This window comes from Ptiloglossa arizonensis, chromosome 5 (assembly GCF_051014685.1).
Source record: "Ptiloglossa arizonensis isolate GNS036 chromosome 5, iyPtiAriz1_principal, whole genome shotgun sequence".
Lineage (NCBI taxonomy): Eukaryota > Metazoa > Arthropoda > Insecta > Hymenoptera > Colletidae > Ptiloglossa > Ptiloglossa arizonensis.
Genome location: NC_135052.1, coordinates 24,111,677 through 24,125,144, shown reverse-complemented (window position 1 = coordinate 24,125,144; position 13,468 = coordinate 24,111,677). Strand labels below are relative to the sequence as shown.

Genomic DNA, 13,468 nt, shown 5'->3' with positions numbered 1-13,468 from the left:
GGGAAAAGTTGGAATTTTGCAACTACTTTTTGAATATTTTACAATTTGCTCAATCTTCGAATACTTGGATCACTTGGCTCAAATTTGGGCAAAAGTTAGAAAAACAAAGAGAATTTTACAACTTGAATGTTCTACTTTTTGAATATTTTAAAATTTGCTCAATCTTCGAACACTTGTACACTTTGCTCAAATTTTGGCAAATGTTATTGGAACAAAGGAAAATTTATACCTCGGATTTTCTATTTTTTAACTATTTTAAAATTTTCTCAATTTTCGAACACTAGATCACTTGGCTCAAATTTTGGCTAAAGTTAATGGAAATCTAGTTTTTAAATATTCTAAAAGTTGCTCTAATTTGGTCAAAGTTGATAGAGCCAAGAAAAGTTTACTTCGATTTACTTTAATTAAATAATTCGTGTAAATAAATATAGGAATTAGTAATTGAATAACCTCAATAAATAAAGCTCGAATTTTCTACTTTATAACTATTTAAAAATTTGCTCAATATTCAAGCACCCATAACTTCGCTCAAAATCGATGACACAAAAGAATTTTAAAGCTTGGATTTTCTGCTTTTTACGCTGTGAACCTCTTTTATCAAAATGGCTATCCAGGGGGTGAAATCCACCCTTTAAACGTAGAACGTGAAACTATAAAAATTTTCAATACTATTGAAATTCAATACTTTGACCTGTTCCTGTAGGATAAGTCAAATCTCGTCGAGAATAAATACTTTTTTAACCTTGATACAGTTATTTTGAAAAAAGACCTCCATTTTTCAAACGTTTCACGTGGAAAATTTTTTACGACTTGTGCGCAATTTTTCAAATCGATTTTCATCACGGAGAAACAAAGACGAGAGGGACAACAATATTCGACCACGAAACAAGCCCGAAAAAATAAATATTTAAAATTTCAGCGATAAAATTAATTGACCATTATTTACGAGCTCTAGAAGTAGGTCGACCCTACGCGAGAATTCGGCCAGGTTTCGGAAAAACAGATATTTAAAATTGTAACGATAAAATTAATCACCGCGATTTAAACACGAGCGATCAGGAATAGGTCGTTTTTCGATGAGGTTACACGAGAATTCAAGTTGGCTTCGATATTGTATGCAACGAAGAGATCTCTGATTTTCTAGAACATTAATATTTAAAATTGTAGGGTAAAATTAATTACTGGTTTTCACGAGCGACGTGCTACGAGTAGATTTCACGAAAGAGTTTGCACAAATTTAAATTACACGTGAGTGTGGGTTTTTTTTGATTTTTCGAAAAATATATGTTTAAAATTGTAAGAATGCTATCAAATGTTATTGTTCGAGATTAGAATTGGATTAATTTTAAGAAAATTTCTAAGGAAATGTTTTTTCATTTAAAACAAAAAAAAAATAGATATTTAAATTTGCAAGGATAAAATTAATTGCTAATATTTACAAGTGTTATGATAGATATAGATTTTCTATGTGTACGTGAGAATTTGGATAAGTCTAAATTATATTTAAGGGTGTATTCTGATTTAGAAGAAAAAAAATAGATATTTAAATTTCCAAAGATAAATTTTATATATATATATTTATTTATTTATTTGAAATCGGTTATATTAATCACAATAAGCAAATCATACTTAGTGAGTGATAAAATTAATCGCCATAATTTGTATATGAGTTGTAAGAGCGTCACACAAATTGACGTCAGATTTCCCAAAAAGTAACTATCTAAAATCGTAACGATAAAATTAATCGCTATTATTTTAGCAAGGCCGATTAGGATTGGGTCGACTTTGCACGAGAAATCCGTTAGGTCTAGATTACACGTCCGATTTGTATTTCGATCCAGTTTACTCCTATTCTCCCGCGTTTAATAAAAGCTTTTGAGCTTGTTAAAATTTTCAATCTTCAAATACCACATTCACGTAAAAGAAATTTTTCTTTAACCCTTTACGGACGACTTTAACGTAAAGTGTACACTGTGTGCGAAAGACATTGTCGTTTATGGAGTATAAATACTTACTGAACGCTCATAGGCGTTTGCAGCACGCAATCGACTAATCAATTGACCACCTATAGGCATCAATCATAATAAAACTCGTAAAATGAAGAATTAACTTTCGATTTGTATTTTCAATTAATTTTCTCTGATTCTCTCGTATTTGATAAAAAATTCTAAGCTTCTCGCTGAAACCTTCAACCTTTAAATACCAAGTTTATTTATTTATTCTCCGGTGAAACCCTCGGGTGAAGAAATATATAGAAAAAGTATAGAGAACCTTCGTAAAATGGTAACAGACGCGAAACATTATTTTTAAAAGCAATGTGAGAAGTGAAAAAATGCAGAAATCCAGAAAATCTATTAAAAAATACTCGGAAACAGTTTGTAAATGTATAACTGTGTCTGTAAATATGCTAAGTAAACTTGACAAGGTTTCAAATGGTTAATAATACAAATCTTTTTAATTAAAACTATTGAACTCGAAAACAGTTTAATAGTATTAATATTTTTGTTTGTTCGTTATTATTAACTGCTTCAAACCTTAGCAGGTTTATTTAACTATACATTTACGGACATAGCTACACACTCGCATTTACATTATATTTACATTATACATTGTACCTACTTTTTGTAGCAAGTTGATCAACTCGACCCTTCGAGAATGTAACCGTCTGAATCTTAACAAGTTCTCGAACCTTCTTTAAACCCATAAAACGAATAATCAACTGCACGCGCGCGTACAACGTGACTCACTCTCATCGAAGCAGTTTGCATACGTCCAAGCTCCTAACTGATCGCTTCAATTCGATCGCGGGATAAATATGGAAATAATGTGGACGTTTCCCGAGGAGGAGGGAAGAGATCCAGTCGTGGCGTATTCGCTTCTTCTTTGGAAGTATGCCAAATAGTTCGCGAATTGACCTTAGCCCAGTTAACGCCGTCGCTCGATCTTTCTCGCGTTCCGCTTCTATTTTCCGCTCGATTGTTCGAGCTTCGAAGTTTCTCCCCCGACTCTTTTCCAGTTCCCCGTATACTTATCTCGATCTCGTAAAAAAAGAGAGGAATCTCGTATCGGGATGTAACTCACGCTCATAGCTCAATTATACGCAAAATCGAAGTCCCAACGATGCAACCTATCTACCGCATACGACTAGTGTCAGGATACTGTCGAATAGACTGTGACGTCACCGGCGAGGTAGACGATCACGTGACGAGTAGCAATAGGAAAAGCAGAGTGGTGGGAAGGGTGGTCCTAGCAACGACGTCTTAACGTTCCGGTCGACGCGACACGACGCTGCTTTTCATAGAGAATTCGGACAGAGACCTTACGAAATGCATACGAACCTTACGAAACAAATTATTACATATAAATCAATATCGCGTGTATTTTAGTTCGTTCTTACCTTTCTGTATCTCCTAACTACATTTCTAATACGTCGTGAAAGATACAGGTACGTTACGCGTACGATACGTTTGCTTTGGTTGCCAAGGAGCTTCTACCGCCTGGATAGTCGAACTAACCCGAAGTAACCCGAACGCCGGTGACATGACGGTCTACCCGGCAGTATCCCGACACTACATACGACCCCTAACTATACACCTGCGGCCCGCAAGAAGAAAGCACAGCTGTGTTTATGTTCCTACTTCAGTTACAATCCCACTGAGCTCTCTTAGCATCACAGGGCGTTGTTCGAAACAGAATGATTTCCTTACTATTTATATATTATCACCGAGTCGGTGAGATTCTCCTATTGGAAAAATGAGTTTAATTCAATGCCCTTAACGATCGTTAGTGTCTTGAAATTAATTTGCAGCCGGAAGAATTAATTTGTACTCGTTAAAGATAATACAAATTCGTTCAAATTCTCATTTCCATCTAGATAAACTTTTAATTATAATTAACTAGATAATTATAATTTATACAAAAGTGAGCCGTGTTAAAATTAAATGAAAACAAATTTTGTTTCCTTAGACTACAAATTCTACGTGGGGCTTCGAATGACAGCAGGTCCTCTGAGAATTTTTAACGTAAGAAAACATAAAAGTTATGCTTCTAATTTTACCACGATTTATTTTTGTGTAAATTGTAATTACATTATACAAAGATTTTATCGACTAGACGGTAACATATGAACAGAAAATAAATCATTCTGTTTCGACGTCTTCGTTCGAAGTTTAATACTGCGAATTATATTGTCTCGATCTCGAAATGACCACTGTCGATCCCTGTCATCATTTTCGGTCAATATCAGCAATGCCTGTGACGCCAGGGGGCCAGTGAACTGTGACTGGAGTGTGGATGTAAACACAGCTGTGCTTTCTTCTCGCAGACTATCTGTACCTGCGGCCCGAAACGTTGCAAAGTGTAAACATTTTAGCAAAATGAACAACTTGTCAATATAAATCACGCGATAAGTGAATACTTGAAAAATTCTCGCTCGTAACAATGTAGCACAAACAAAGGAAACAAAATACAAACAATTAAGTGACAACAAATTGAAACAAGTGATACACAACATCTGTGAATAATAAATAAATTTATAAATTATTTTTAATGTCTTCCTTACATTTAATGTTTTTTTTTCCCATTTTGACGAGTTTTATCAGCAATTAGATAGAAATAAATATTTAGTTAATGGTCTACTGTGTTTTTTATTAAGCTTATTCCAAGAAGAGAAATTTTGCAATATTTTTTTTCAATTTCTCGGCACGTTGCAAAGGTTGCTCGTCAACGATCCAAACAATGTTCGATTGTGAAAAATCTAAACAATGTTCGATTGTAAAAAATCTAAACAATGTTCAATTGTGAAAAATCTAAACAATGTTCGATTTTGAAAAATCTAAACAATGTTCGATTGTGAAAAATCTAAACCGATCTAAACAATGTTTGATTGTGAAAAATCTAAACAATGTTCGATTGCGAAAAATCTAAACAATTCTCGATCGATCGCGAAAAATTTGAGCAACGTTCGATCGATCGCGGGAAATTTGAACAGTTTTCGATCGATCGCGCGAAATCTGAACGATGCTCAAGGAAACGCGAAAATGCTCATTGAGCGAAAGTGCGAAGCCGACGTTGAAAAGAAATTAAATTAAGCCACTAGACCCGTGCTGTTACGAGAGATTTAATTACTCAAAGTGCCGTGGTGGGAGTCGGAGCGTAATTCGCTAAATACTTGAAGCGGTGCAGGCACAAAAACACCGTGTACGAAGGAGACATTAAAACGATCCTTTGAACGATGTGATTTGAAACAGAATTTCGAGACCGAATCGAACGTCGATACCGGAAACCGTGGATTAATTTCCCTGGTTGGTTGTTCCTTGCTCAAAATCTCCAACAAATCGAATACGAATTGACCAAAAAAAAAAAAAACACAAACGTCATCCATCGAGATTTTATTACTTTCGATTTCAGTTTGCAACCCAACTGGATATCGACAAGTGTAATTACAGTTTGCGTTCGTTGAATTTTCGAGAATTTTTCAAAATTTTCCTTCTTCCATACATATCTATACTTATAAATTTTCTAAAATTTCCCCTCATTTTGACATTTCACGTCGATATCGATGACAATGAATTTTTAAATTATTGAGTGGAAAAAAACACCTCGTGGTACGAATTATAGAAAAAGAGAAAAATATTTACAAATTTTCCACGATTTTTCGAATAGTTGCAATTTGAATGGGTTGAAGAGGGAATCGAACCAAGTGGGGGTTTGGGTTCAGATTTAGACAATTTTCATTGAAATTCGAAATCGTTTAATTCACTCCGAGTATGCGCCACAGTGACATTTAAGAAACCACTGCTGTGTCGATATCCTGTCTGGATGTAATTCACCGTGTGTAACGCAACGAAACGAAGGTTGCCGCCTCTGTCTATGGGATACCAGTTCAGTATACAGAGAAGCGTATCAATTGCTGGAAAGACAGGACACTATCGGCACGAGGATCGTGATTATTCCTTGACAGCCACTGTGCACCGAGTCTGAACGGAGGAACAGGAAACGGAGAGGTAGCTGCATACGTGTCATGGGGTGAACGGTACACGGGGAACTCGAAAAACGAGGAAAAACCACGTGTTTCCACGGGGTGTACCATTGAAAATTTTAAGCACAATTTTCGAAAATTTACCGCGAAGAAATTTTCTCTCGTTTCTTTCACAAATTTTTTTTTTACAATTTCTTTCGATTTTTGAAAATCTTAGATTGGAAAATTCTTCGAAATATTCTGGAAATTTTCAAGTTCTCGAATTTTTTTTCGAAAATTCCAAATTACTGAACTTGTGGAATTATTTTTTATTTTTGAGATTCTAAGGTTACGGAATTTTCCTCAAGTTGAAGTTATAATAGTAGAGGGTAGGAGGTGTACTATTGAAAATTTTAAGCACAATTTTCGAAAATTTACCGCGAAGAAATTTTCTCTCGTTTCTTTCACAAATTTTTTTTTTTTATAACTTCTTTCGATTTTTGAGAGTTTTGAATCGGAAATCATTTTATATGGAAAATCTTTTCTTCTGTATATATAATATTTACATCTTTTGGTATATATTTGTATGTTTTAGATATATTTGCACAAATGAGCCCTCAAACTCGTAAATAAACTATTATTATTATTTCACCGTTAACATTCTTGTCTTACATACTCAAACTCAATATATTTGACGATAATTGTATATTTTTAAATATCGACCGATTAGTAAAATACAAAAAATAAAATACTATCTAAATATCCCCACCTTGGTAGCGCGAGGGTTGAAATAACTAGAAAGTGAAGAACAATTCGCGGAAAATCAGCCGTATCTAATTTGATAACGTTCGCAAATCTAAACGGTCGCGTTTCGCCACGTAGTGCGTTAATTATTACGTTCTGCCACCCGCACCGGAGCATTGGTTTGTAATAATTGTTGCTTCCACCAATCGATACTCTCTCTCTCTACCTAGTCCGTTATTGATCGACCCACGTCGAGTAAGAAACGTCGCGTGGGAAGAAAGCGTGCCAGCCCGTTCACCACATCCAGAGAAATGTTTACCGTTTCGATGGTCGACGAACGATTATTCATCGTCGTTGTTTCCCCAATTCGAGTCAACAAATACCAGGGAAAAAAAACTTTTCGACTTTTCGACGAGTAGGAATTTTCGCGGCGGGCAAGTGGTTCTTAAATTCGACGAACCTCTCGTGGATCGATCGTTGTTTTTCAATGTGGAGTAATTCTTCGAAACAATGGAGAAAAATTTTAGAAGAGATTTGAATTCCTTAACGCGGCTACGAGAGTGAACCGATAGTGAAATAAATATCAGATAACGAGAATGAAAAATCAGAGTGTTCGCCAATGAAAAATACGGAATTGTCTCTCGTGTCAGGAATTATTATTGTCGGTGATATAGTAGTCAACGTGTCGGATACAATTTCTCTTTTATATTTCGACTATGGACGACTTCGATACAAAACGTCGACCCTCTGTGCGGAAGATCTGTTCGGGTACTGAGTATATATACATTCCGAACGCCTATAGGCGTTTCACGCACATGAGCGACTGATCACGTATAGATATTCGTACTCAAAGGTTTAACACTTTAGGTAGAGGTGGTAGGCTACATTTATCATAGTATATTAATTACTCGATTAGTCCATTTTCGAGAATATTTTCATTAAGTATTAGAATAGCTGTTTGTTGTACTGTGGTACAAAACTCGTCTTACAATTAGTTCTAATCTTTAAAATATCAAAGATTTGGGCGACCATAAGGGAGACCACGACTGGGACTGAACGTCTGGAACAGCCACTGTAACTTTAAACTCAAAACTTAATCCAAACATGTCTCAAGGCTCAAAAATACGATATTATAGTATAAAAAATATTCTTACCTTTATCTCAGAAACGAAGCCCGATCGACGGTATTACGTACAGTAAAAACTTATTCAGAATGACGTTTTTGACAACATATCCAAAAGTCATTTAAATCGGTAAGGGGGCCATTTTTCTAAACAATCCTCTAAAACTGTACTAACAGTATAATCGAGCAGTACAAAAGACTCTCCAGGTCAGAAAAGACCCAGGCGTGGTAAAGCTTAATCATTCTCGTTCCACACTTTATATTCTTCTCCTAATAATTTTTTTTTAGATATTAATAAACGATTATTATCACAAACCAGTGATAAAATTCTATTGAATGATCCCGAACCGTAATATTTTCGCTGAAATAAATCGTGAGTAAATTAATTCTCATTAATTTTGTCGTTTTGCAGGAGACCAAGAGGCCGTCGAAAGAGATGCAGGTGACAATCGCCAGGCAGCTGGGCCTGGAGCCGACGACGGTCGGCAACTTCTTCATGAACGCTCGACGCCGCTCCATGGACAAGTGGAAGGACGAGGACCCGAAGACCGTAGCGGTCGATGAGGGACAGCTATCACCCACAATAGGTATCGGGCAACGGCAGCCAAGCGACGTTTTGTGACACACGTCCGACCACGAGGAGTACCACGACGAATCACCCGAGGAAGATTTGCCCTTCTCGTAAGGGCGGCGCGTTTCACGCGACGCGACGCGTTGCTACGATTTCGCGCGAGAGGATGTCTCCGACTGACCTGGAACGTCAGTGTATCACGCGTTGACAAATTCTTCGACGGTGGGGGTTTGTTTCGGTGACGTAGCAGGGAACAGCGCGATCGAAAGACGATCCCGTTCGGGGATCGAGCGCCGTGAACAAGTATCGAGGTTTGCGAACTTTAGAGAAACACGATCGCGCGAAACGGTCCAGCGAACCTTGAACGTCATCCGGTCACTTTGGCGCAACCTTGGAACATCTTGGAAAATTCTCCATGAGATTATGGTTCGATGATGTCAGTGTCCTCGATAGTGTCCATTCTCGGATCGCGCGCTACTTCGATAATAGTCGAGTTTGAATTTTTAATGAATTTTTCATCTCGAGTTTCATGGAAACTTTGAGATTGGTAAGAACTTGGTTATTGTCGAAGTGGTCTACGATTTTTTATTTTATGTCGTCGAAAGACTGATGGAATATTTCGACATCGATGGTAAATTATGGTAAAAATTGTGCAAAGAGCTACTATGAATTTTAAGTTCTTGGGGTTCCCGGATTTGAAAGAATAATTTTCGGTTTAGATGTTTGGCAAGATTGTACTACTTTTAGGTTAAAAGGACATGTAGCATTAAGATTCTTTAAAAAATTGTACAAAGAGCTATTATGAATTTTAAATTTGAAAAATTTTAAAATTTTAAGTAATTTTCGGTTAGCTTATATTTGGCTAGATTATACTACTCTGGCGTTAAAAAGACACGAAACATATGTATCTAGATGCTTTAAGAGATTACACAAGAAGCTGTGCTATAAATTTCGAACTTTGACCCTTCGGTTAAAATATTTGGCAAGATTGTACCACTTTTATGATAAAAGGACACAAGGCGTAGACACCTAAAATTCTTTTAAAGGTTGTACAAGGAACTGCTATAAATTTCAAGTTTAAAAGATTCCAAAATTTAATGTACTTTTTAGTTAAAATATACGGCAAGATTGTACTACCTCTACGTTAAACGCACACGAACTGTAGATATATAAAATTCTTTGAAAAATAATACAAGAAGTTGCTATAAATTTCAAATTCGAAAGGTTTCAAGATTTAATGTACTTTTCAGTTAAAATAATCGGCAAGATTGTACTACCTCTACGTTAAAAGCACACGAACTGTAGATATATAAAATTCTTTGAAAAATAATACAAGAAGTTGCTATAAATTTCAAATTCGAAAGGTTTCAAGATTTAATGTACTTTTCAGTTAAAATAATCGGCAAGATTGTACTACCTCTACGTTAAAAGCACATGAACTGTAGACTTATATAAAATTCTTTAAGAAATTATACAAGAAGTTGCTATAAATTTCAAATTCGAAAGGTTTCAAGATTTAATGTACTTTTCAGTTAAAATAATCGGCAAGATTGTACTACCTCTACGTTAAAAGCACATGAACTGTAGACATATATAAAATTCTTTAAAAAATTATACAAGTTTCTACAAATGTCAAGTTCGAAAGGTTTCAAGATTTAATGTACTTTTCAGTTAAAATATACGACAAGATTGTACTACCTCTACGTTAAAAGCTCACAAAACGTAGATATATATACCTACTGTTTCTATAATCAAAGAAACACCTTAAAAATCATAGTAGACGAATATTCGCATCTGTCGTCGACTTTAAAGCGTTCCGTGGACACTCTAATTTTTTAACGCGATCAACAATCGAACCTTTCAAGATATTCCAAACGTTCAAGAGGTAACTTCTAGCGAACCTACGACCGAATTTCGTAGCGTTTCGAACGAAAACGGAACGAATTTCAAGGCAGAACCGAGCAACACCGTTCAAACTATCACACAACGACGTCATTATCTTATAGCCACGCTCGCGACGTCGCCTGAAAAGCACGGTCACTGTGATCATTTTTTAACGACGACCATCCGCAACGTCTGTGGCAGCCTTGTTCGTGAATATTGCAGTCGACACACCCGCCACGTCCGCGACACACCACTTTTTTTCCACTCCGCGACCACCGTTATACGTTTCGGAGTAATTCGCGATTCGATGTATGTGAAAGTAAAAAAAAAAGAAAAGAAAAAACACGAAAATAATTTTCAGTCCCGTCGTTAATTTTTCAAACGACTCTTTGTCGCCACACGGAACGAAACGGGAACCAACAAGCGTTCTCGAACTCGGTTCCGTTGCAAAATGTTCCTCAACGATGTCGCGCGGCGTTCAATTCGATGTGAAGTAAATAAACAGGCGCTGGTGCAATAAATAAACAAACATGACGTTCCAGAGATCGAAATCGAGCATCGTCGAGCCGCGTCGACGGAAACCGTGCCGGCCGTCGATTTTCGGCCGCGAAAAATAAAAAAAAAAATCTCTCTCTCCCCCCACCCTTCATTAATCGTACACGAACCAATCGTTCGTGGATCGTCGAGAACGAACCTTTTCGGAAACTTGGTGCCATAATTTGCCATATTAGATTAAGCTACCTTTCTCCGCGGAGGGTGGTTCACCCCCTTGATTTGCAAAAAAAATAAATAAACAAAAAAGATCTAATCTTTCTAGTCCAAGCGCGTTGAGGTGCTTCTCGTAGAAACGCCATTTTTTATCTAGTCAAAATTGCGAAGGACGCGCTCCAAAGTGCTTTTAAAGGGGCGTGGTATTCGAGACGAGTGAACGCCCCCTAGGGTGGAGCCCGTGAACAATGATCGTTCTTCAAACGATATAAATTTTTCGAGATTCAAATTCGAACGACTCGCGCGTTCTCGTGTGGAGTGGCATTTGTTTGAGCAAAAAAAGAAATTTTTTTTCGATAAATCTTGCAAAGAACGTTTTATTTTAACCCTTTCACTACGATTGACGCTTACCTATAGTCATCGGTCGACCGTGTGCGGTAAACGCCCATAGGCGTTCTGTATGTATGTGTACCCGATACGCGAGAAGATCTTCCGCACACAGGGTACGTTTCGCGTCCGAGTAGTAAAAGGGTTAAGAGAAAGGATAAAATATCGAAGGGCTGTCTCGAAACGAGTTCGCGAAGTACTTTTAAAGATTACTGTAACTTTTGTTTATCGAGAAAGGGAAAAAAATATAAAATTGTATATTTTCGAGAAAGTTCGCGATCAACGGACGATCGAGGTCGTCGCTTTGAAGGATCGATGGACAGGAGAAGTGTGTCCGGAGGATGTGTAATTTTCACGAAAATCTTCGAAACGATCGTTCGAAAGTAAAGGAAGAGCAAGAATGACTTCAAAGCGACGACACCTCGAACCGCCTCGAATAAAAGCACTCCGCTGAAAAATATTGATAGAACAGAGGGGGTGCGGGAGACCAAGGGGGAGAGAGAGCTCGTTCCGTAAAGTCGTCGGCGAAAGAGGGTGCAGCGTTCAGGACTCGTCGTGTCCTCGTTGGTCGCTAAAAAGGGACAACCGAATGAACCCGTTAAAACTGAACAAGGACGCGAACAAGAACAGCTTTGTTTCTTAACAAAACCCACATAAACACACACACACATACACGCGCAAACACACACCCGTAAACCTCTTCACACCGGATACACACGGTCACGAACATGATCGTACACGCGCGTACGCGGTCAAACGTACTCGAGCACGCTCGGTACACGTGTACGTATGCGTTCAAACACACGCAAACACACAACCCCACACCCGCGAATACGCGGTCAAACCTACTCGAGCACACACGTTACACGTGCGTATGCGTTCAAACACACGCAAACACACTTCCCCACACCCGCTCGTACGCGGTCAAACGTACTCAAACACACGCAAACACACCGGAACAAACAAAGAAACACACACGCGCGAAAACAAAACAAAAAAGTGGCATCGTGTCGAGGGTGCACGTGCCAAGTGATATATTCTATGTATGTAATGAACATTGTATATCAGAGTGGACGCTGTTTTGTGCGAATCGACGCAGAAGAGGAGACGGGACACGGGACGTGCGGAGGGTGATCGTTCGCGAGAATTAGTGGTTTCAGTGTTCACCGATATGCGAAAAGAGAGTGAGAGAGGGAGAGAGAGAGAGAAAGAGAAAAAGCGAATCGAATGCATGGTACAGAAAGTGAGAAAGAATGAGAGAGCATGAAAGAAAGAGAGTGAGAGAGAAATTGAGAGAAAGAATGAGAGAGACTGCGAACCGCATTCGATACCGTACCGCAATTGTGCTGTGCTATTGTACATATTAAAGAGCGAGAGAGATGGCGAGACACGCGAGAGAAACACACACACAGAGACTTTCGATCGCCCGGAAGAGAAACGAGGCGATCGAACCGGCTGGAAAAAAGAAAAATGGAGAAAAAAAAAACAAAAGAAACGAGAAGGACCGATTTTCAGTCAACAGAGTAGGAGGGGGTTCGAGAGGGGGTATAGTGAGACTGGAAGGGGGGGCTTACTTTTCGCATTTCCCGCTCGTACGCGAGCCGTTCCTCGTTCGAGAAAAGAAAATTGTTTTTTTTTCTTTTTTTTTTTTTTTTAATTTTTGTTGCGTTTCACGATGGAATTTATTTCGAAGGGGAGGGTGAGGGGGTCCCGGACATTTTCCACGGTGAGTTCGCGGCGGAGACCGTGTTTCTCGAAATCGAAAGAGCAATTCTATCGACGCTTTTTTCTTTTTTTTTTTTTTTTTTTTTTCGTTTTTCAATTATTTTCGCCACCTACTCGCGCCGCGCAAAATTCCCCGAAAACGAAGAGACGAAGGGGCCCCCCTCGATGCGTACCGCGTTCAAGTGAGAATCTTCTGTGCTAGTCGATACTGTGTATTTCCACGTTTTCAAGAGCGTCCAAATAGCAGAAACGAAAGAAAAAAAAAAACAGAAGCAGAGGAGAAAGAACAAAAAAAAAATATATATATATATATATATAAACACACACATACACACGCATATGGAAACGACACGCCCGTTGATGATGT

The 13,468-nt window shown here is 37.9% G+C and overlaps 1 protein-coding gene and 1 long non-coding RNA gene across 5 annotated transcripts in view; one reads left to right on the top strand and one right to left on the bottom strand.

Moving 5' to 3' along the window:
* Positions 1 to 2,771, bottom strand: part of LOC143146771 (uncharacterized) — a 271,402-nt gene extending 268,631 nt beyond the window's left edge. For 2 of the 4 annotated variants that reach the window (XR_012992069.1, XR_012992070.1), the window contains exon 1: positions 2,620 to 2,741. This is a non-coding gene — a long non-coding RNA (uncharacterized LOC143146771). Of the gene's footprint in view, positions 1 to 2,619 lie in introns of all 4 variants that reach the window. The other 2 variants (XR_012992073.1, XR_012992071.1) reach the window with 2 other exon arrangements.
* LOC143146768 (uncharacterized) overlaps positions 1 to 12,908 on the top strand; it is a 173,993-nt gene extending 161,085 nt beyond the window's left edge. Inside the window, exon 5 of the mRNA XM_076311379.1 lies at positions 8,239 to 12,908. Within this exon, the coding sequence (XP_076167494.1) occupies positions 8,239 to 8,448 (210 nt within the window). The 3' untranslated portion in view covers positions 8,449 to 12,908. The remainder of the gene's footprint in view (positions 1 to 8,238) is intronic.
* The last annotated feature ends 560 nt before the right edge of the window (positions 12,909 to 13,468 follow it).